This window comes from Primulina tabacum, chromosome 18, assembly GCF_025594145.1.
Source record: "Primulina tabacum isolate GXHZ01 chromosome 18, ASM2559414v2, whole genome shotgun sequence".
NCBI classification, from domain to species: domain Eukaryota; kingdom Viridiplantae; phylum Streptophyta; class Magnoliopsida; order Lamiales; family Gesneriaceae; genus Primulina; species Primulina tabacum.
Window position 1 is genome coordinate 25,639,452 of NC_134567.1, and position 23,562 is coordinate 25,663,013.

Sequence of the window (23,562 nt, forward strand, 5' to 3'; positions counted from 1 at the left end):
TTATTTAGTTATTTTTAGAATTTACTAAAATATTTGGTATAATATCTTTTATTAGATTGAAAAAGAGTATTTTTTTCTATCTATTAAAATTATCAAAGTAATTATTCTAAGGGGTTGATGCATTATTACATAGTATATTATAGATATATAACTAAATTATTTATAGCAGTCACTAAAATAAAGTAGATAAAAATTTTAAAACTACTGATGTTAAAAAAATGAAATGACTATATTTTTATGATTACTTAGAAAATAAAAAGAGAAAAAATTCAATTATCAGTGTTGCTCATTCTACCTATATTTTTTAAAAACAAAGATTTATACAAATTATTAAAGATAAAGATTTGCATCATACTCCTAATTGATTTTTTCAAAAAAAATTGTGTGATATTTAGTTAATATCGTCAAACCTCGAGACCGGAGTTAATTGACATTGACGTTGTTTTACAACCACACAATTGAAAATAACAAGTCTCGTAGTACAGTATAAACCAAAAAACAGTTTATTACTCCTAATCAATCATAAAATTATCATTACCACATAAATTATTAGAACAAAAAAATATGCAGAAACGTTTACAAATTGAGTTAAAAACTCAAATAAGATAAAGCTAAAATAAACTTCTCGATTCCTCTTATTATCAACCCCAAAATTGGTCTTGTTCATGTTCCCCAATTTTCTTTTCAGACTTACTGAGGGACGGGTAAAGTAAGAGGTGAGTGATTTGGTTGCCACTCAGTAAGTAGAGGTTGTTTGAGTACATACATACCAAATACACATGATCTTCGAAATAACATATCACGCATAGCATATTTCGTATAATATATATCTTAAGCATAAACGTAACAACAGCTTGGCCTAGGCACTGAGATTCATCTATTTCCATGGTTTATGTTATCAGTCTCTAATTTTTACTTCTATAAGGGCGATGCCGTATAACGATCACAATCCCACCGTGTAAGTGCCATAAACATATCACATATTGAGATTCTCTTCCATGGCTAATTGAATACTCACAGTACCAAAACATAGAAATTACAGTAATCGTATCAATAAGGGACAGAAGAAAAATTGCCTTCGACCTAACTTTAAAAAAAACGAAGCAATAGATAACCGAATTTTACTTTTTAAAACAAGCTCAATTACCTTAGATTTGGCTAAAAATCCTCCTTAGATATGAACGGCAGTAGAACTTCAATACTCGACAGAACTTGGGAAAAAACTCGAAATCTTAAGAGCACTTTGAGAGAAAATTCTCGAAATTATGATTGAATTTTTTTTGGTGTGAATTTTCACATAGCATAAGGTGATATTTATAGGTGATAAGGTGAAAATCTTACCATAATTCGGTTAATATTCATTCCAAAATTTTGAGATAATTCTTCCATAATTCGAGATGTTTCTTCCATACTTAATAGCATACCATACTTGGAAAAACGTGTTCACGAAGTATCATTAACTTTTGAAATTTGATGTTCGACTGGATGGTTGAATGTAAACTGCTTTATTATACAAATTCATAATGTATCTAGACTGCACTGAAATTTGATAGCTTCCTTATTGAGAAAAACTACATTGTATGTAATACTTTCTTCCAAATTTGATTGATATCTCAGCCTTGATTTTCGATATTAATACATGTCTTGCACTGAATTTAAAATATCATGTATTTATTGGCTTGTAAATTTTGAATATAATTTATTATTTAAAAATTTCGAATTTTTTATTACTTAACCTAATACAAAGATTTCGAAAATATAATCTTATACATATTTATAATTAAATAAATAATTACATCTCCAAAAATTTGAATTCTCACAGATATTTTTCTGTGTGTGCATGCAATCCCTGGCTGATTTCCCGTTGACCGAAATTAACGAAATTTTTAATTTTTTTAATATTTAACTATTGGATGACGTCTTTGAAATTTATATTTAATAATCGGTCATCATGAAAATTGACCCCAAAATCAGCAATTTGATTTTGAGGAAAACGGATTAAAAGTCTGATAATATATGAAATCCAAAACAAAGATTTACTTCGATTAATGCACAAATCTCAATCAATAATAGAAATCAACCCTTCATATATAATTATTAAATGAAATTTCACCCTATTTAAGGACGTCAAATGGCTAAAACAAAAGACACATTCACTTGTCTTTGTTTCATTCTTCAATCATCAAACAATGGCTCGGCAGCATTCTCTCATACTTTCCTACCATTTGCTTGCTCTGTGTGTTTTGGGTCGGATAATCTGTTGTCGCGCTTCTGACCAAGAAAGGAAGGTTTATATAGTGTACATGGGAAATCATGGTGAAAAGGAACAATCATATTCGACGGACCACTTGAACATGCTTCAAGAAGTTGTGGACACCAGGTATCATGAACACGATTAACACAAATTTAATTTACAGACATGAGGTTTCAAGAAAAATGATCGAACTTTTTGTGCATACCATCGATCTTGAGATTTTCTTGTGTTTCCTGAAGGTTTCGAGATCGATCATTGGTCAGAAGTTATACGAGGAGTTTCAATGGTTTTGCTGCCTATCTCACACATGAAGAGCGGGAAAAGTTAGCAAGTAAACTTCTATAGTCTCCATATTCACATGTTTTGCCTTCTGTTTCCCAATGGTACGTCTTCAAAAGAGGGAAAAAATCAGTAACTTTAAGTTTTTGCAACGACTTAAATTGAAATACAGGGAAAGAAGAAGTAATATCAATTTTTCCAAGTAGGACTCTTCGAACACAAACAACAAGATCATGGGATTTCATGGGATTACCTGAAAAAGTTCATCGAAATCCCACGGTCGAGAGCGACACCATCATTGGAGTCATTGACACCGGAATATGGCCAGAATCAGAGAGTTTTAGCGACAAGGGCTTCAGCCATCCTCCAAGGAAATGGAAAGGAGCGTGTAAAGGAGGAGAAAACTTCACTTGCAATAAGTAAAAACACCTTTCTCACCGTCATTTCATGCTTGTTCATAAAATTTTAATATTGCATTTTCCGTATGCAGCAAAATAATCGGAGCCCGCTTCTATGCCCCTCCTTTTGTTCCGCCAAGTTATACGACGACGAGAGATATAGAAGGCCACGGATCTCATACAGCATCGATAGCAGCTGGAAACTATGTAAAAGGTACCAGTTTTTATGGCTTCGCTGACGGGACCGCGAGAGGAGGGGTACCATCAGCAAGAATAGCCGCATATAAAGTTTGCCACCCCGACGGCTTAGGATGCGCATCTGAAGATATATTAGCTGCTTTCGACGACGCCATAGCTGATGGAGTTGATATCATAACTGTCTCTCTTGGAGGCACTCAGCCAGTTGGATTGGAAGATGATGTGGTTGCGATCGGGTCACTTCATGCTTTCCAAAAGGGCATTTTAGTTGTACAATCAGCAGGGAATGGTGGGTCTCAATCAAAGGTTTCAAGCACCGTTCCATGGATTTTCACGGTTGCAGCTAGCACTACTGATAGGAGTATCATCACCAAAGTTGTTCTTGGGAATGGAACTATAATTACGGTATGCATTTTTCTAAAAATATATTGTTCATTACAAAGTCTTTAGGCTCACGTTTTGATCAAATTATGCAACATCCTACAGGGAAAAGCGGTCAATCCTTTCGACTTGAAAGGGCAAAAATTTCCCATAGCATATGGTGAAGAAGTCGCGAGTAGTGAATGCATAGGAGAGAGTGTTCAGTTAGTTCAATTCTTGAATTTTTGAATTCTCACCATTGTTACACCAAAATTTATACATAACATTCATTTTCTGTTTGAAAATTTCAGGACCTGTCGTATTGACTGTTTAGATAGAAATCAAGTAAAAGGCAAGGTCGTACTTTGCACCGAATACAAAGGCATGCGAGAAGTCAACAGGGCTGGAGCAGTCGGTTCAGTCGTTCAGTCTCAAAAGTTTCCAGATGTTGCATCTGTCGTTCCATTTCCAGCTTCTGGTTTAAGTCAACCTCGCTTCAGTGACTTGCTAAGATACTTCAATTCCACGAAGTAAAAATCCAACATCAATTATAATACCCAAACTCGAGCATAGCGAGATTTTTATAATAACCAATCTTTAATGCAGAAATCATACCCTGGACATACTCAAGAGTGAAGTTGTGAAAAATCTTGATGCCCCTTCGGTTGCTTCATTTTCTTCTAGAGGCCCAAGCGTACTTTTTCCAAATATCTTGAAGGTACGTAGGGAACAAAATATAGTTACTACTTCATTTAAGAATATGATACGATGACGTAGTAACACAATATTTGCATACACAGCCAGATGTAACAGCCCCTGGAGTTGAAATCATAGCAGCATATTCACCTGTGAGTCCACCTTCACCTTACCCCGAAGATAAGCGATCCGTGAAATATAATATATTATCTGGGACATCGATGTCTTGCCCTCATGTCACCGGTGCAGCTGCCTATGTTAGATCATTTCACCCCGATTGGTCACCTTCTGCGATCAAATCAGCTCTCATGACAACTGGTAATTCAAGTTTTGATCATAAGAAATTATAGGCTGTAGATGCATAATTGCTTCATATGCTAAATGTGTTTTTTCCTTGTAGCATGGAGAATGAATGCCAAAAAGGATCCAATGGCTGAATTATCTTACGGAACAGGCCATATCGATCCGGTCAAAGCTGCTGATCCTGGTCTCATCTACGAGATTTTAACTGATGATTATGTCAAATTCCTATGCGGCTCCGGCTATGATGAGTCAACCCTTAGTAAAATATTTGGAGTACATGTCCAATGTCCAGGCAAGAATTCAACAACCGGCGATCTGAACTACCCTGCGATGGCTTTTATAGTTACAGCCAGTGGAAGTAAAAAGACCACACCATTCACAGCAAAATTCAACAGAACTGTTACTAATAAAGGATCCGCAAATTCGACATACAAGGCAATTATCAGCAAAAGATCATATTATAACATCACCGTGAATCCTAGCATCCTTAAATTTTCCGCACTGAACCAAAAGCAATCGTTTTCCGTGAGTATTAGTGGGACGATACGTGACAAGACAGTGTTGTCTGCATCATTGGAGTGGTCTGATGGCGTTCATAACGTCAGGAGCCCAATTGTTGTGTATACAGATAACATTTAGATCAATAATTTATATTTCTATCCAACCAAACACAAATTTTTTTTTATTGTATAATAAAAGTTTAGTGCATGAACAAGATTGTGTTTTTCCCTACAAAATCAACTACAATTTCCTCATTTGCACGAACTTATTTTTCATCCTAAGAGTTGCTCCAAATGCTTATGTGATCTTGACTGGTTTATTGGATCTGGGAACTAATAAAATCCCGCACCTCTTAATTGCAAGACCCTAAGGTAAAAACTTGTGTGAGACGGTCTCACGGGTCGTATTTTGTGATACAAATCTCTTATTTGAGTAATTCATGAAAAATTATTACTTTTTATGTTAAGAGTATTAATTTTTATTGTGAATATCGGTAGTGTTGACCCGTCTCACATGTAAAGATTCGTGAGACCGTCTCACAAAAGACCTACTCCAACCATAATGCTCTTGCATGTTAGAATTATTTTTGCATTCTTACTCTTTTCTAGCTGTCAGAAACAGATTCGAAATATTCCAATTTGCATTTCAAAATTTACGGTGCGAGTACTTTATCTCAATTAAAAAAACACAGTTTAAAATTTGAGTATTAGAACAGATGTGGGAAGGAAACAAGTTCCAAACTGACTTTTCCTAGGCAGGAATGATGTTACTCTTATCTTAGCCGAAATTTGTGCAGAGCTCTGTACGAATTTTACAGAGTGTTTCACATTTGAATAAAATGTCAACTCATTATTTACGTGTCACCACTAATTAATAATCAATGAAATCTTTTATTAGTTAATTAACTTGTATTATATTAATCCTTGTCGAGGATGGCGAACAAAGGAAAGAAAAATTATAATTTTGGATATTTATGTCACTCTCTTTCCAATTTCAATCGTTAACATCGTGTATGTTATTTTTGTTTAGTTTTTTTAGTAATTTTTCCATCTAGCACTGGTGATACTGACTAAGAGTATAATGTATGGATTTTCTCAATTGAATAGCATGAAATAATTAATAAAAGGCAAAAATTAGTGTAAAACGGTCTTATGGATCGTATTTTATGAGACGGATCTCTTATGTGAGTCATCCATGAAAAAATATTACTTTTTATTGTGAATATCGGTAGAATTGACCCGTCTCACAAATAAAAATTCGTGAGACCGTCTCACAAAAGACATGCTCTTAATAAAATAGACGAGTAGTTAAAAATATAGTTTTCTTTTTAAGTCGGCCCATTTTATGTCCTTAAATTTTTTAATAGAAATTCTGTTTAAAAAAACTAAATACCCAATATCATTAATTGAATCTTACAAAACAAAAAATCACAAATCCAAGTCCTAAGCATTGATATTTCGAATTGTCTTATATTCTCTGTATTCATCGTCATCGTCTGGATCATTATCTAAAGAAAACTTATTCATTAATTACACTTCTACATTTAACCACTAATTCGATCTCAAGGATAACGACAAAAGATTTCACAGCAACAAGAAAAATACACAGTGAAGAAAGGATGGTAGAATTTAGAAAGAACGGAATAACTAAATGCATATCAGAATCCCTATCATGCATCACGCTGATTATAGAGACACAAGATGGCTCACATGTATCTCCACACCCAGCATGTTGATCCACAGAGGCTAAGAGGTGACTCACATGATAAACAGAATAATATATACCATAGAATCTAGTCATGCTGCACATATATACCATAGAATCTAGTCATGTTGCACATTGACCATATGGTAAACAAGAGTTGGCTCAGATACAAGACTTCGAACCGCAAGAACCAACATGTGGCTCACATGACAACATAATAGAACAACACCCACAGCAATACTCCATAGTCCATTCATGCAACAATTTGACTATACGAAAACAAGAGGTGACTCACATATATTCTCACATACAGCACTTCTACATACTGGAACCAAATGGTGACTGATATGATACATGTATCAACCAGGAAATCACCAACACAATAGAATATTGAATTCCAATATAAAAGGAATCAACAAGCATTAATAACAATAATATACACACAAATTTATTATTGTAGAGTTTTTGCGAAATAATTTTGGAATATAAGTGTACGCCCCTGAGACCTTTATTTTAATTCGATCACTTAATCGGAATCCTCAAATAAGTCGAGGAAGGATTTTCATTTCGAAACCAAATTTACTCATCAAATTAAGTCATCATTCATGCTACCAAAATCATTAGAATTATTATATTTAAACATATGCTTATAAGACAAGTCACAAATTTTATTATATTGCTGAACCGACACCAACTCGGGTTCGAATTCATTTAAAAATCATCAATTAACTCACACTCGTCTAATTTGCCGATCATTTTCTCAAATTATGATAATTTATTGAATAAAAATAACAAAATAACAGCCCGGAATAAGAATTCAACTAAAATATTAATTATATTTATCTAAAATAACTCATTATTAACTATATGATAATAACAAAATCGTGTTATGCATAACATTTTTTTTTCCAAATATTCTCCCGAATAAAACTTATATTATTTTATTTTAGTTTAAAATTGTTAGGCTATTATTTGGGGTGTTACAAAGATTATTTCAAGAATCTGGTCAGATTCATCAATTTTCTTTCTGGAGACCTTAGCCAATTTTGTTTTACCTAGATTTTATGGGGCGGGTCGTGATTTACCAACGTAACCCGCCTACAATATGTGACGAGGCGAGTTTAACTCATTTTGACAGCTTTATCTACAACCCATACAAATGAGTTGTTGGGTACAATAATTGTCCCTGCTTGGTAGAGCGATCGAACCGTAGTGCTTGAGCTGCTGTGTGATTTAAAAGATTTGAGTTGCACCATTACCACCAGCTATAGCTTTTGGTAAAGTGGCAAGCGCTCGGTCCTACAATTGATATCAGAGCCAAGGTCACGGATTCGATTCCCATTGATTGCAATGAGTGCAATTATTGGGAGGGAGATTTGTTGGGTGCAATAATTGTCCCTGCTTGGTGGTAGAGCAATCGAATCGTGGTGCTTGAGCTGCTGTGCGGTTTAAAAGATTTGAGTTGCACCATTACCACTAACTATAGCTTTTGGTAAAGCGGCAAACGCTTAGTCCTAGATGAGCCATCCTTGCTAATCACCACTTTTCTAAGTTGTAGTATCTCTCTCATGTTGCTGCAAAATATAAAGATTAATATCATGTTTTTAGTTCTTTTTTAAAAAAAAAAGGTAGTATGATTTTATTGATATTTATTATATTTGGTTTGGTTTGTGTGAACTTGCAATCCTTGTCCATTTTCCCATTGACCCAAAGGAGCAACATTAAAGCACATTTTTGGACAACTCATATTGACTTTGAACTTTCAATTTGAAATAGGTCAAATTATATCCCAGCTGAAATAAGATTTTGCAAATTCACCTATAAATCTGTACTTTGATTGACAAAAATAAAAACAAAAGACATGGATTCACTTGAGCTAATGCACAAAATCTTATTCAAATCAATATAATCAACCCTTTTACCTATGATAAATATAATTCTTAAATGAAGCTTCACTCTATTTAAATTTGTCGAAAATCTATGACAACACACTTTCATATTCAAAATCAGCCGGAATTGGTTTGAAAGGTCACTCATCGTACAATGTCTGACCTGCATTCTCTCAAAATTTCATGTTTTATATTTGTTCTTCGTGTTTTGAGTTGGATAGCAGGTTGTCATGCTTCCGATCAAGAAAGGAAGATATACATAGTATACATGGGAACTCTTGTAAAAAATGAGCAATCATCTTCGACCTACCACCTGAACATGCTTAAAGAAGTTGTGGACACCAGGTATCCTAAACACGGTTAAGATTTTAGAGGAATATACGGACAGGGGATTTCAAGAAAAAAGATCATTGTTTTTTGTGTGTGACGTCATGTCGTTTTCTTGTGTTTCTTGAAGGTTTCGTGGTCAATCATTGGTTAGAAGTTACAGCAGGAGTTTCAATGGATTTGCTGCCTATCTCACACATGAAGAGCAGGAAAAGTTGGCAAGTAAACTTCTATGTATTCTCCACATTCAGATATTTAGCTTTCTTATTCCTAATGATGTGCCTTCAAAAGAGGAGAAAAGATGGTTCAGTAAGTTTTTTTACTGCCTTGATATAATAGCCAGGGAAGGAAGAAGTCGTATCGATTTTTCCGAGTACAACTCTTCAACCACAAACAACGAGATCATGGGATTTCATGGGATTACCTGAAAATGTTCATCGAAATCCCATAGTCGAGAGCGACACAATCATAGGGGTCATCGACACCGGAATATGGCCAGAATCAGAAAGTTTCAGTGACAAAGGCTTCAGCCCTCCTCCCAAGAAGTGGAAAGGAGTGTGTAAAGGAGGACAGAACTTCACTTGCAACAAGTAAAATCCATTTTCTCGTTGTCACTTCCTGCATTTTCTTGAAAATTTAACTATGAATTTTATTGGCACAGCAAAATAATTGGAGCCCGGCACTACAACTCCTTTTCACCTATGCCAACTGATTCGGCAAGGGATTTAGATGGCCACGGATCTCATACAGCATCAACAGCTGCGGGAAACTACGTGAGAGAGAGCAATTTTTATGGTATTGCTAACGGGACTGCAAGAGGAGGAGTACCGTCAGCAAGAATCGCTGCATATAAAGTTTGCAATCCCGACATCGGATGCCAGTCTGCAGATATATTAGCAGCATTCGATGACGCTATAGCTGATGGAGTTGATATCATAACCGTGTCCCTTGGACCAGGTATGGCAGTTAGATTGGAGAATGACGAAGTTGCCATCGGGTCACTTCACGCTTCACAAAAGGGCATTTTAGTTATACAATCAGCAGGGAACGGGGGAAACAAGCTACGGGTTTCAAGCACCGCTCCATGGATTTTCACGGTTGCAGCTAGCAATTCTGATAGGGGTATCATCAGCAAAGTTGTTCTCGGGAATGGAGCTACAATAACCGTACGCAATTTTTCGAAAGCGTACGATTCATTGCTGAATTCTTAAGCTCTCATTTTGACGAAATTTTACGATATCTTACAGGGAAAGGCTGTCAACGCTTTCGACTTGAAGGAACAGAGTTTTCCCTTGGCATATGGGAAAGAAGTCACAAGCACATGTATCGAACAATTTGCACAGTTAGTCCAGTTCTTGACATGCTCACCATTGTTATACCAAAACATAGACATTGTTTTAATTATCTGTTTGAAAATCTCAGGGCCTGTAACGCTGACTGTCTGGATAAAAGTAAGGTAAAAGGGAAGATTGTGCTTTGCAGCGAATACAGAGGCATAAAAGAAGCCTTCAGGACTGGAGCAGTTGGTTCAGTCGCCCCGTCTACGAATTCTCCTGACGTTTCCTTTGTCGTTCCCTTTCCAGCTTCTGGTTTAAGTACGCTGCCTTTCAGTGACTTACAAAACTACTTCAACACCACAACGTAAATCCGATATTCAAATTATAATACATAAAGTCTAGTATAACAAAATACTTATATTAATTAATTGTTGAATGTTAATGCAGAAATCATACCCTGGAAATACTCAAGAGTGAAGTAGTGAAAAATCTTGATGCCCCTTCGGTAGCTTCCTTTTCTTCGAGAGGCCCAAACATCATTTTTCCGAATATTTTGAAGGTAAGCAATCAATAAAATGCAGTTCTTACCATATTTAACAATGTATGTATGATAACATAGGAATGTGACTTCATATACACAGCCAGATGTAACAGCCCCTGGAGTTGAAATCGTAGCAGCATATTCTCCTTTAAGCTCGCCTTCAAAATCCAGCGAAGACAAGCGATCCGTGAAATACAGTATATTATCAGGGACATCCATGTCATGCCCTCATGTCACCGGTGCAGCTGCTTACGTAAAATCATTTCACCCCGATTGGTCACCTTCTGCGATCAAATCAGCTCTTATGACAACAGGTAATTTGAATTTAATTTATCATGTAAAACTTTAAGATTGTCTTTGCATTATAGCTTTGTATGTTGAATAATTCTTTTTTTCCTCATCTCATAGCATGGAGAATGAATGCCACAAAGGATCCAAAGGCTGAATTTTCTTACGGAACAGGGCACATTGATCCTGTCAAAGCTACTGATCCTGGCCTCATATATGAGAATTCGCCTGATGATGAAATCAAATTTCTTTGCTACTCCGGATACGATGCATCAATGCTTAGTAAAATATTTGGACAAAGTGTCCACTGTCCAGACGACAGAACAACATCCAACGATCTGAACTACCCAGCAATGACTTTTAAAGTTACAAATAGTGGCAGTAAAAAGAGTATGTCATTCTCAGCAGAATTCAATAGAATGGTCACAAATGTAGGATCCGCTGATTCAATATACAAGGCAATTACCAGTACAAGTTTGGACTATAACATCACTGTGAATCCAAACATCCTTAAATTTAAGGCACTGAATGAAAAACAATCATTCACGGTGATTATTATTGGGAATATAATCGATAAGACAATTTTGTCTGCATCATTGGAGTGGTCTGATGGTGTTCACAGTGTAAGAAGCCCAATTCTTGTGTATACGGGTTAGTTATACATCAAGAACTGATTATATCTATGTAACCAATAATAAAGGTTTATTACATGATTAAGATGAGCGTTTTTTTCTCCAAAAAACACTTCTGTTTTTCCAAAAAAAGGTCGATCAGCGCTTACAATTTTACGTTCAATATACTTGATATATTTATTTATTAATATATTTATTTCCAATTCCATGTAACCTTTCGTTTACTAATCGGAGGTCTTAATTCTCTATTGAGTGACCCCGGGCATCCCCGTCATTCCGTCAAGATTTCGACCACCGTACTCGTTTACAACCTTCCCTTTCATCGTTATCTCATACTACACCGTGGCTCGTGTCACCAGCGGCGGAGAATCAACCCTTCTGCAGAAATCCACTGTGTATCCGCCCTTCAACGAATCGTAGACACAACGATGAAGCCATGGTAGAAGAATGCACTGCACACTCTTTCCTACACGATGTCGCTTCAACACCGCCCTGCACCCGAGACAGCTGTGTGACCCCAAAGTTGTTCTCCAATTATAGGTTCGAAAACAACAAACCTCATCTTTTTTATATATTCTTGTCTGCTCGGACTAATATAATATTATTTTAAAATTATATAAAATTTGCATATAAATTTAAAAAAAAATTGAGACACTCGTGCTAAAGCCCAGGTATACTTGCATGCAGGTGGCTCCGCCACTAAGAGTCCGTTTGGTATCAAAAGTTTTTTGATTAAAAAAATGTTTTTTTAAGTTGGCTTTTAAAAGTGCTTTTTTAAGTAAAAGTTGTGTTAATATTGTGTTTGGATGAATAGATAAAAAGCACTTTTTAAATTAATAAATGTGTTTGGATACATATCATTAAAGTGCTTTTTTAACTCATTAATTTATATATATATTTTTATAACGGATTTCTAAACAAGTGTGATGTATAAATATAAATAATTAAATTCATACCAAAACAATAAAATAATGAAATCTTAAAAACCATAAAAGCAATTGTTAATAACAATGGTTAATGTTTACATTCTACTTTAATTTATTTAAATAAAAACTAATAGTTCAATGTCGACCTTGTATTGGCAGTGAATTTCTTATGTCATCTCTCAATTCTTTCATTTCCGTAATATTTTCTTGTGTTGGCTCTTGCCATCTCGTACCTCTGTCATGGACATAAACATTTTCACCATCTTGCTCGACTTCTTGTAAATCATCAATATTTTCGAGTTGTTCAAGAATATCTCCAGTCGCATCGTATCGCCTTATGAAATTGTGTAAAGCAAAACATGTCACTATAATTTTAAATTGAGTATCTAGACAAAATGTGGGCATATTTTGTAATACCTTACATCATACTTTGCACACTCCAAATGTTCGTTCAATAACCGTCCTTAAACTGGAATGATGATAATTAAATACTTCATTTTTTTTATCTGAACTTTGGAGCCAATCGAAATTGAGGTAAATGATATCTAGTCCCATAAAGCCTTTGAAAGTAGGATAACCTGCATCAACTAAATAATATTTAACTGCAAAAAATAAGAGTTAAAGTGTAAATATTTATCTAACAATTATTTAAAAAAACATATAAAATATATTAATATCAAACCTTCAGGTGAGAGTGGAAAATGCAATCTCTCTCTGCGCATAGCCTCTTTAAAAATTTTAGAATCATGAGCAGAACCTTCCCAACCAGCCCATACAAAAGTAAAGCACATGTCGAAGTCGCATATAGCCATAACATTTGTTGAAGTATACCATTTTCTTCCAATGAAATCTATTTGCTTGCTAGGCGGAACACGAATGCATATATGTGTGCCATCAATAGCCACTATACAATCTTTAAAATAAGGCCAATATCTTTTGTCATTCTTAATATATTCAGGGACATCTGTAAAATTAAGATCGATAGGTTTGATGATATCTCTCGACAACTTCCATATGTACTCTAAAACGCTGTGAAACTGTCTTGAAACAGTTTCCCCCGAGTGTTGAAAATGCTCTTGAACATTTCTAACTGAAGCAGGTTGACCCATCATGTAGAAAAATAATCTCACCTTTTCATAGATATCAACTCTTTTTGTTGGCTGTAAGCTATATTTTTGGAGTAGATCGTCACATAGTTTATAAAAAACATGTTTTCTCATTCTAAACATTTCAAAGCATCGTGTATCATTACCATTCAATATCTCTGCCACCCATTGAAACCCTGATAACCACGATGTCCTACATTTTTCTTTAACAATATATTTCAAAACATAATTCGTAACACCACACAAGGATAACAAAACCATTCTTTTCTTAGAGACATGTGTATTTCTAATAGAATCAACGGAAATGTCGGAATCACTTGATGCATCAGAGTTATCCGATATAGTGGAGCCTGAACTCGCAGACATCCTGTGAAAATATATGAATAAAGATAAATATATAAAAAAACAATAAACATTGAAAGTTTTAGATTATTGCATTAAAAATTTAAACATACTACTTAGTAAAGTTGACTCATCAATCAATAAAAGAAAAAAACAAGTGCATTATTCAAGTATTTTTCCTAAAAACATAACTCATGTTAATAACGCTTCAAATCATCTTTAGTGAATGTCTTTGCCCAACCAAGCTGCAGTTCCGAGTCCTTCAATCCGATAAATGTTTGCCTATTATGCTTTTTACCCAAAACTCTAGTAACTATGAAGAATTGCTCACTGCCAACCACCATACCAGGAAAACTACGAAGAACCTCCAGACAATTTTCAATGCTACATGGATCATCTTTTGGGTGTTTCGTGTATAGAATTTTGAGTCTCAAATTCTTGAAGGACACGATCAAGTTGATCGGCTAACCTAGTGGCAATGAGACCTCTTTTTTCCCCACTCTCCCTTCTTTTTCTCTTCCTTTGCTGCATAGAGTTGTCAGCTCTCATTGTTGAGTTTTTCATAAATTCTTGGCTTTCAACATTAATATAAACATCACTTTGAAACTCTCCATCTAACTGAACATCCCAATCATTTGTATCATCGTTGAAATTATTATGAATTGGTTGATCCTCTGATGGTGCTATTGCAGCATAGCCAGTTGCTATGGAACTTTTAAATATATTTTCCAATAAATCTAAATTCTTGGGTCCCCTCAATCTAAACTTTGCATACTCGGGATTTTCCTGTAATTTGCAACGTAACAAAAAATAAATAAAAATAATTGATTAAAAATTTAAAATGTAGTATATAAATTATGTACCTTAATCTTATCCTCCCACCAACTATTATCAGCTTGCACGGTCATCTTGTCATGATCCCAACCAAGGCCAGTCTCATTATTTCCAATAAGTTGTGCCCACAGTGCAAAATATTTTCTCATAGAATCCCATTTATTTTTGAATTGTTTTTGATTCAATGAAAGTCCCGTTCTCTCATGAAATTTTGAAACTAAATTTGTGTACCTCGTTTTGTTTAAATGTTTGGTAGGCTTATTGCCGGATTCAATTTCTTCCTCACAAATTTTTAAAAATATTTCGCTATTCTGATCAGTCCAATCCGTCTTATTATTCCCATCAGCAACAAATCCAGGTTCAACAGTCTCAATCGTATATCTAGGTAATTGACTTGGATTTGATAATCCTCGTTTAGGAGCTAACTTCGAATACATTCTATATTCAAAAAATAAAACATAAAAAAAACAATAGATTATCTAATTCACAATATCATAAATGAAAAAGTAATACAAACAAGGATTAAATAATATTACAGTAATATTATGGTATATAACATATTTTAATTAATATAATATTATATACGTAATACACAAGAATTGATGAATATTATATACGTAATTGCAAAAAAATGGAATAAGCAAATACTTTCCCCTTCCTGACTTCCTGGATTTATCGGATCATTGACCGAATTGTAACATAACTATCTAATTCACAATACGTAATACAGACGTAAATGAATAGGGAGTGTAGATTCTGCAGCAAAAAGAAAGCAGAAAAAAATGAACGAACAAAAACCTCGACGGAAAAAAAAAAATTGTACCTCGTAGAAGAATTGAGAAAAGATTGAGAGGAGGCTACTGGTGAATGTTTTTTTTAAGGTTATTAAAAAAGCTAGTGAAAAAAGCTCTAAAATATGGCTTTTAAAAAAGCACTAATTTCAACTTAAATAAGTGCTTTTTTAAGCACTAGAAGCCCACCCAAACAAGTTAAAAATTAAAAAAGCACTATTTTAAAAAAAAAATATTTTTTTAATTGTAGCTTCTTATACCAAATGGGCTCTAAGTGACATGACCATCACTCAAAAAAAAGAAAATACTCTCAACTTTTAAAATCATTTTTCATTTAAAATCACAATATAACAGTAATAAAAGATATATATACTTATGCACTAAACAGATTATGAAAGTATTTTAATCATCTAAGGAGTGAGACATGAATCATGAATTAGATATGTTATGAATATATATTCCTACAAATTTTTCATAACTTCATGGATTCAAATATACAAATTTCAAGAATCAGACTTTAAACACATAAAATACATGTTGCTCGGTTTTAAATAAGATTACAAGAGTTAAAACCAAAAGTCCACTTACCATAATATGCTTAATAAGTTTCGGTTGGTGCTTGACAAAAATTATGCTCTTGCTACTAGAATGGTGCTCAAATAAGGTTGTTCCTTGCTCGAATTTTTAGAGTATTTAAAATTTTGTGTAACGATGATTCATAATTTCGTGTGTTTTTTATAGGTAAAATATGATTGTTAGTCTCTCATTTACTTATATTTATATGTCATAACTTTCGAATTAATTCAGTCAGTTACAAGATTTGAAATAGTTATGACCATTAGTATGTCCTGCTAAAATTTGGTTTTGGTTGCTAAAACTTGGCTGCTGAAATTGGTAGTCTATCGAAATTGGGGTTCTCATATTCTTGTTTATGAAAAGATTCCTCATGGTAACTTGATTCCTCTTGTTGCTTTAAAAGATAAGGGTATCTCTTATGCATGTCTTCTAGTTCTATTAAGAATGGAACTTGGACCTAACTCAACCCCAAAAGCTAGCTCAAGGGGGAGGATTGTCCAAGCCCATATATACAACTCCCAGATTATTTATCCAACCGATGTGGGACAATTAACACACCCTTTCACACCCAGGAATGACCATCTGGAGCGTGAAGTTTATAAATGACCCAATTATGGGCAGAATGGGTGGCCTAATTATAGGCAGTCAAACACATAACGGTAGAACCCTGGGCTCTGATACCATGTTAAGAATAGAACTTGGACCTAACTCAATCCCTTGAGCTAGCTTTTGAGGTTGAGTTAGGTCCAAGTTCCATTCTTAACAAGTTCCCATGTAGCTTCATGCTCCATATGATTGGACCATTGAACCTTGACGTATGGCATATATCTTTATCTCAAAACTCGATCTGTGGTGTTAACTATGTGGATTGGTGTTACTCCATACTGTAGGTTCTCCTTCATAATATCTTGAACTACCAAAGTTCTCATTTCAAGTACAAGGCTTGGATAAAATATGTATCTCTTTAATTGTGATACATGGAAAACTGCATGAATTCTGTATGAGTTGGTGGTAAAGACAATGGTAAGCTAATGCATCCACCTTCTTTAGTATTTCAAACGGTCCAACGTATCTTGGATTAAACTTTTTGGTTTTGTAGAATCGAATCACGCCTTACATATGAGAGATCTTTACGTATAATTTTTCCCGACTTTTAATGTTAATGGTCTTCTTTTAAGTCTGCTCAACTCTTCTGACGATCTTGGGCTACCTTGAGTCGCTACCTAATGATCTTAACATTATATGGTGTCTTGAATGAGTTCAGTTCTGGTGATGGTCTTCTCTTTCACTTCATCTCAATACAGTGGTATCGATATTTTCTCCCATAAAGAGCGTCATAAGGTGTCATATCCAAACTGCTATAGAAGCTGTTGTTGTAGGCAAATTCTACCAGTGGTAGATGATCACTCTAGTTTGAGCTGAAATCTAATGCACAGGCCCGCAACATGTCCTCTAGTATCTTAATGGTTCTATCAGTCTGTCAGTCAGTATGCTGGTGGTATGTTGTGCTAAGCATTACCTTCATACCCATTACCTCTTGGAAACATTTCTAAAATCTCTATGCAGATCTCGGGTGTCTGTCAGAGACAATGTTAATTGGAACTCTATGAAATCTCACTATATTATCCATGCAGAGGGTTGTCATTTTTTCCAAATTGTAGTTCATGTATATGGGTAGGACATGTATGGATTTGGTGAGTCTATCCACAATCACCCATATCTCATCGTGATTATGTCGTGATTTTGGCAATCTCACGATGATATCCATGTAAATATGTTATTATTTTCATTCTAGGATTTATAATAGTTTAATTAATCCATCGAGTCTTTGCTATTCGGCTTTCACTTGTTGATATATCAAGCACTTGGAGACGAAGTCTGCAACATCTCTCTTCATCCCACTCCACCAAAAATTTTTCTTTAGATCCTTGTGCATTTTTGTACTTCCCAGATGGATGAAAATTTTTGACTTGTGTAGTTGTGACACGACTTCTTGTCAAAAAAATTCAACATATGTCATACACAATCTATCTAGCACTCAAAGTACTTGGTTATGGTTGATTTGATATTCAAAATTTCTTTCCTTTCTTGACTCCAGCTTTGATTTTTATCAAGTTAGGATCTTGGTCCTGACTTTTCTTAATTCTTTCATGCAGACATGGTTCAGCAGATACAAAAGCGAGTATCATTTCTCCCATGTTATTACGACTCTGAGCGTCTGCTACTTTGTTGATTATTCTCATGTTCTTGGGACTCAAAGAGAGCTACTTTGTTGGGCTTTCTCGGGTAGTAGCTGATTGTCAAGGCATAATTTTTTAGAAGTTCTATCCACTTTATTTGTCTCTTATTCAATTCTTTTTGTGTGAACGTATAGGTACTTGAGACTCTGATAGTATGTGAATATTTCACATTTTTCCTCGTACATATAATTTCTCAAAATTTTTAGAGCAAACAACTGCAATCGTTTAATGATTTGAGCCATACGTTTAACCTTCTAATCTGACATTTGTGCTTTTCATAGGTGACATGCATAAGGATTACGTCTAGTCATTAGTAACTATTTCGTTATTTGACACTCAACGGGTTTGTCTCCAAATATATAACTCGGATGTTCGAGTCTTGAACAATTTTGGTATGCTTGTGCGATGATCTTTAAAGCATTTATTGAAAAGGTAATATTTTGCGTCTTATCATTATAACACTCAAGTTATTTGGCACAACTTAAATCAATGAATGTTTAGATTTCAGGCGTAAATAGGTGCGGTACTTGTCGAAATGAACCGAGTACATGAATTGATTTGCGCACAAATTGGATAAAATCATGTTATTTGTTTACTAACAGTAACAATTCCACAAAAAATACAAGCAATCTACTTCTTTACCAAGACGATGCCAATTGATATATGCATTAAACCAAGGACGAACAATGTTAATTGCTACATGACAACTTCACACCTAACTGTAAACTTGGCCAGTTCTTGCACGACCAGCAACTCTATCACCACAATACCATTTAACTCAAGAAACATGAACTAGGTTCATTTGGCAGTCCAAATCCCATATTTTCTGAGCCATATGTTATTTGTTGACCCCTATAGATCGGTACTTATACTTTGTAGCCCAGAACAAATAATGCATAAAATTCAGTCCGCTTAATGCGCACATTAGCCAGTAGAATTTGTCCAACTGATAATGATTCAAGTTCTTGCCAGAAAGCCATGGCTTATTCTTGGAATCGCCAGTGAGACTGTTAACCACCCATACGAAGACGGTACTTAAGTAGTATCCCGTTGCTAATGAAACCCAAGATAAAGCAGTTGCCAATGATCTCATGCTAAATGCTGCCTCCGTGAAGAAAAATTCAAGAAGCCCTGCTAGAGTGAAAAGATCAGCTGATCCTAGAAACAAATACTGAAATGCAATCCAGAGAAAAGTAACGGGAAGTGGCTTTGCGGAGTCGACTAGCCCCAACTCTGTTGCTACACTTTTGCGTCTGATTTCGACCAATGCAGCTACAGCCATGGCTATAATGGAGAGGACTAGGCCTACTCCGATTCTCTGGAGGTGAGTTATCCCTGTCTCTGTTTTCGTCATTTTTCGAGCAAATGGGATGATAACATGATCGTAAAGAGGTGCGAGAAACATTATAAATACAACAGGGAAGATGGGAAGAGAAGCTGGAGGGACTCTAAAGTTTCCGAGCTTCGTGTTCATGGTGGCAGCTTGCTGGACTGAAAATGTTGATAGCTGAGCAAGACAGCAGTTGAGCATGATCGTGCAAGCAAATATAGGGAGTACTTTCATGACAATCTTGACTTCTTCCACTTGTTGCGCTGAGAATTTTAGTACATCACAGGCTGGCACGTTCACTGCTGCTCTGTTGAGAAATTTGAGGCATTCCGATGGGGAATCGAATGCTTTCCGGAGCATCTTGTTTTCTGCAACATGTTCTTCTTCAGATGTAAGAACTGGAGACAGGCTTGTGGCCACATTAGCAATGGCGTTGCTTGCACTTGTTGGCGTACCGGAATTGAGCAATGCAGCAAGCAAAACCTATTCCATAAACCACTGATCATAAGTCATGGATGAAGTAAATCCTCCCTAAGAATAATGTGAAAAACATGAGTCTTACTCAACCCAACAACTTACCTTACCTATGGTCGTAAGTGGACTTCCAAGAGGATTCTTGTTCCTATAATACCGAGAACCTGCTAGAAATATAGGAACGGACAACAATATAGCCAACGTTGAAATCCCAAACCCCCATTGTCATCCCAAGTTGTCCTCAATCCACACGACTAAGGTCACCGCAAACAGGGCACCGCATGAGAGGGAAAACACAAAGTAGTTAAAAAAGTCGATCTTTGCCTCCTTCCACAAGGGCTCTCCCCATCAAACTGTTCAGCTCCATGGGATGGTAAAGATCCCTTAATGCCTCCGACACCGAGGGCCACTAAATAGAGGCCTAAAAAAAGAATCGCAGCCTTTGCACCATGAACTCGTCGGCATGGATTGTTTGTACTGGCAGGGTCACATTTTAGAGGCTTCAGGGAACCTACTTTTGCTTGTATTGTGAGTATTACCAGACCCTACTAAACATCAAAGATCATTAGTTCTTACAAACTTGGTCTGATTCATGTTCTTAAGCTAAAATTTCTTCTGTAACTAGCATTAATTCATATGATACGAAAAAGATGCAATTTTTTTAAATTTTTTTGCAAAATTAACTCCTAAATTAGTATAAACACCATGACTCACATGTTATACCGCATGGACCCGAAATTTAGAACACCCGTGTACGTGATATCAATTTGCTTATGGTGGGGTATCATCAGAAGATATACATAGAACTTTCAGGATTTCCCTCAAGTAAAGGGCAGATATTAGGAAGCAAAGTTCATAATCGCCTTATATTCTTTCATTCACAATAAAATACAACAAAGTTGCCACCATACATGAGATGTGTGGACATCCTAAAACCTTAGATTATTATGAGTGGAAGCATGCTTAGGTTTATCATATTATATATCATGATGTGTCAACGTAGCGATATTAATTAGTTGAAACTAGCCAAGAACTTAAAATATTCATATCTATTTTTAGCCAAGAAATACAATTTTCGTCAGCCACAATCTTGGGAAAGGAGTTGAGAGAATTTTCAAGAAAAAAAATTTGTGAGAAAAACCTATCGAAATAATGAAGTATTCATGATAAGTTGGTTGACAGTTGTTGTCTTAGAGCCTATCAGAACAGTTGGGGGGAAAACAAATTTCCCAAAAAAAAAAAAAAAACTAAGCAAGAAAGAGGGAGTTCGTTGGGACTACAACCAAAATAATAATAAAAATAAAAATAAAAATTGTGTTTATAAATTGTAATATATAGATTATGTCTCTTGTGACATTGTTTCACATATTTTTTCCGTGAGACGAGTTAACTAAATTCATATTTAAAATGAAAAATAATATTTTTAGAACATTTTTGTGAATCGGATCAGTTGGTGATCCGTCTCATTGAATAAACTCATGAGATCGTCTTATATAACATGGCCAATTTAATTTTAAAAAAAGACGTACAGGAAATAAAGATGGAAGCTAACCAATTCTCGTGCACAGATATAATATTGCGCCAAACCTGCAATCAACTTGCAGATTAGCATGACCCGCCAACGGTCTAGAGGTGTCACCACTAAAGTTTCCTATTTTTTTCGGGTAACCATCGAATATATAATATTTTCTAAACAAAATTAGTTTATTATCTTAATTTTATTACGTACCCCTTTTCATAATAATAATAATGATAATAATAAATTATTAATAATATTTTTTTCCAAGAATAAAGGGATTCATGCATCAAAAAGCGTGAATCAGACTAGTATGTACATGTTTTGCTCACGTTTCCCGATATGCATTCGCAATGGATTTTCATGCAAATAATGAGGTTGCCAAATACACGAAAATACGACGTAATTTCTGAAGCCACGTGCAGTTTAGTATCAAATATATTAAATGAAACACATTAATTTCGTGAATTTTCATACTAATATCACAGCATATTGACCATTAAAAAAGCAAAAACTTAATCTTTTTTAAAAAAAAAATGTTTTAATTTTACGTACCAAGAATTCAATCAGTGCACTGATGAGGTAGATGTGATAAGTCGTGAAGAAAGCATCGGACAAGAAGCCCCCGAGAAGGGCCAAAAGAAAGGCCGTGCCCATAAAATTGGTGACGGAGTTGGCGGAATCCGACGGCGAAAAATGCATGTATTGGGACAGATACAACACCAAGTTGCTTGCATTTGCCAAATATGCCAAATTCTCCAATACCTCCACAACTACATAGGAGTCCCCAAAAGATATAACTTTATTAAAAATAAAATTCAAATTTTTGTACAAAAATTGATAATTTATAACTCTTCTGACATCAGGTCCAACGTTTGGGACGACGTCTTGATGTCAAAACTCAGTCGAATCATATCCTTCTCCATCTTAAAAAAAAGTTCGAACAAAACGAGTAGGGATAAATGTATTTTTGGAAAATTTTACTTTTAGATTAATTCTTAAAAAAATCCGACATTGTGTGTATGGTTTCCTTCCTATTTTCAACCTAATGATTAATCGAATGCACAAGAATACATAATCACAAAAATTCCGCAACTAAAAAGGGCTTTTTTCAGTTGAAACATGCAAGAAATATTCCTCAATTTTCTCAAAATCATGGGAGGAACTAAATTTTAGTTCAAAAATTATACCCAAAACAAAGGAAGCAGCCAGCATGCCGCCATGTTCGCTTCTCACTGCTGGTTTCCCCCTCCAATCCCCATAGCCATCCCACATCTGGTAATTCTCCACTTCCTATCACAAAATCTATCAAATCTATTCATCTACTAAACAACTGGGATAATCGAGGAAAAGAAAAATAAAGCAAGAAATGCAAGAAAAATAATTAAAATGGGACGAAGATGATAAAAAGAAGAGAAGACACCATTTTTTTGCCTATGGATGAGTCGAAAATGGAATCCCTGCAAGAATTTGTGTATTTTTTGCAGGAAAGAAGAGGTGATCACAGGGTGGGATGTATACGCCTTTCAGCTTGAAGATGTTGAGATTGGCTCAAAATCCTATTTAAATAGTAGGAGAGAAAAGAGTAAAATATATATTATTTATTTATATATATATATATTTTAGTATACATCATACTTTGTGCCAAGTCAAAAGTGCGAGTTTACTAATAAAATATCATCGTACGTTAAATAGTGTCATGATATTGGACCCTTGTCGAATTTGTTTCTCGATTCTTCATATATATATATATATATATACACATTTATATAATAGTGAT

At 35.0% G+C, this 23,562-nt stretch overlaps 2 protein-coding genes, 2 long non-coding RNA genes and 1 pseudogene across 5 annotated transcripts; 2 read left to right on the top strand and 3 right to left on the bottom strand.

The window, feature by feature from the left end:
* The first annotated feature begins 2,056 nt into the window (after positions 1 to 2,056).
* On the top strand, positions 2,057 to 5,211 carry LOC142533802 (subtilisin-like protease SBT4.13). Its single transcript, XM_075640699.1, has 9 exons — positions 2,057 to 2,380; positions 2,494 to 2,585; positions 2,706 to 2,952; positions 3,024 to 3,534; positions 3,616 to 3,713; positions 3,801 to 4,019; positions 4,096 to 4,207; positions 4,290 to 4,503; positions 4,586 to 5,211. The coding sequence occupies exons 1-9, from the start codon at positions 2,190 to 2,192 to the stop codon at positions 5,125 to 5,127; spliced, it is 2,226 nt and encodes a 741-aa protein (XP_075496814.1). The 5' UTR covers positions 2,057 to 2,189; the 3' UTR covers positions 5,128 to 5,211.
* On the bottom strand, positions 2,350 to 3,139 carry LOC142533804 (uncharacterized). 2 transcript variants are annotated; one of them, XR_012816812.1, is made up of 3 exons: positions 2,972 to 3,139; positions 2,787 to 2,886; positions 2,350 to 2,643 (listed from the first exon to the last, which is right to left on the bottom strand). It is a non-coding gene; the product is annotated as an uncharacterized LOC142533804 (long non-coding RNA). The 2 variants fall into 2 exon arrangements; XR_012816813.1 differs by having other exon boundaries at positions 2,787 to 2,897.
* Positions 3,405 to 7,369, bottom strand: LOC142533803 (uncharacterized). Its single transcript, XR_012816811.1, has 6 exons — positions 6,805 to 7,369; positions 4,633 to 4,813; positions 4,336 to 4,473; positions 4,105 to 4,200; positions 3,854 to 4,004; positions 3,405 to 3,546 (listed from the first exon to the last, which is right to left on the bottom strand). It is a non-coding gene; the product is annotated as an uncharacterized LOC142533803 (long non-coding RNA).
* A 1,025-nt stretch (positions 7,370 to 8,394) lies between these two features.
* On the top strand, positions 8,395 to 11,768 carry LOC142533801 (subtilisin-like protease SBT4.13). The gene is made up of 9 exons (XM_075640698.1): positions 8,395 to 8,927; positions 9,040 to 9,131; positions 9,253 to 9,499; positions 9,571 to 10,075; positions 10,157 to 10,251; positions 10,332 to 10,550; positions 10,634 to 10,745; positions 10,828 to 11,041; positions 11,136 to 11,768. Exons 1-9 carry the CDS (start codon positions 8,737 to 8,739, stop codon positions 11,669 to 11,671), a joined length of 2,211 nt encoding a protein of 736 aa, XP_075496813.1. The 5' UTR covers positions 8,395 to 8,736; the 3' UTR covers positions 11,672 to 11,768.
* A 7,505-nt stretch (positions 11,769 to 19,273) lies between these two features.
* LOC142533554 (protein NRT1/ PTR FAMILY 4.6-like) lies at positions 19,274 to 23,345 on the bottom strand (annotated as a pseudogene).
* Positions 23,346 to 23,562: the final 217 nt, after the last annotated feature.

Coding starts and splice junctions, on each gene's coding strand:
- LOC142533802 (XM_075640699.1), top strand. CDS start 2,190: ATGGCTCGGCAGCATTCTCTCATACTTTCCTACCATTTGCTTGCTCTG. Junction 3,714..3,800: donor TGCATAGGAGAGAGTGTTCA/GTTAGTTCAATT, acceptor TGAAAATTTCAG/GACCTGTCGTATTGACTGTT. Junction 4,208..4,289: donor TTTTTCCAAATATCTTGAAG/GTACGTAGGGAA, acceptor TTGCATACACAG/CCAGATGTAACAGCCCCTGG.
- LOC142533801 (XM_075640698.1), top strand. CDS start 8,737: ATGTCTGACCTGCATTCTCTCAAAATTTCATGTTTTATATTTGTTCTT. Junction 10,076..10,156: donor GGAATGGAGCTACAATAACC/GTACGCAATTTT, acceptor GATATCTTACAG/GGAAAGGCTGTCAACGCTTT. Junction 10,551..10,633: donor AACTACTTCAACACCACAAC/GTAAATCCGATA, acceptor ATGTTAATGCAG/AAATCATACCCTGGAAATAC.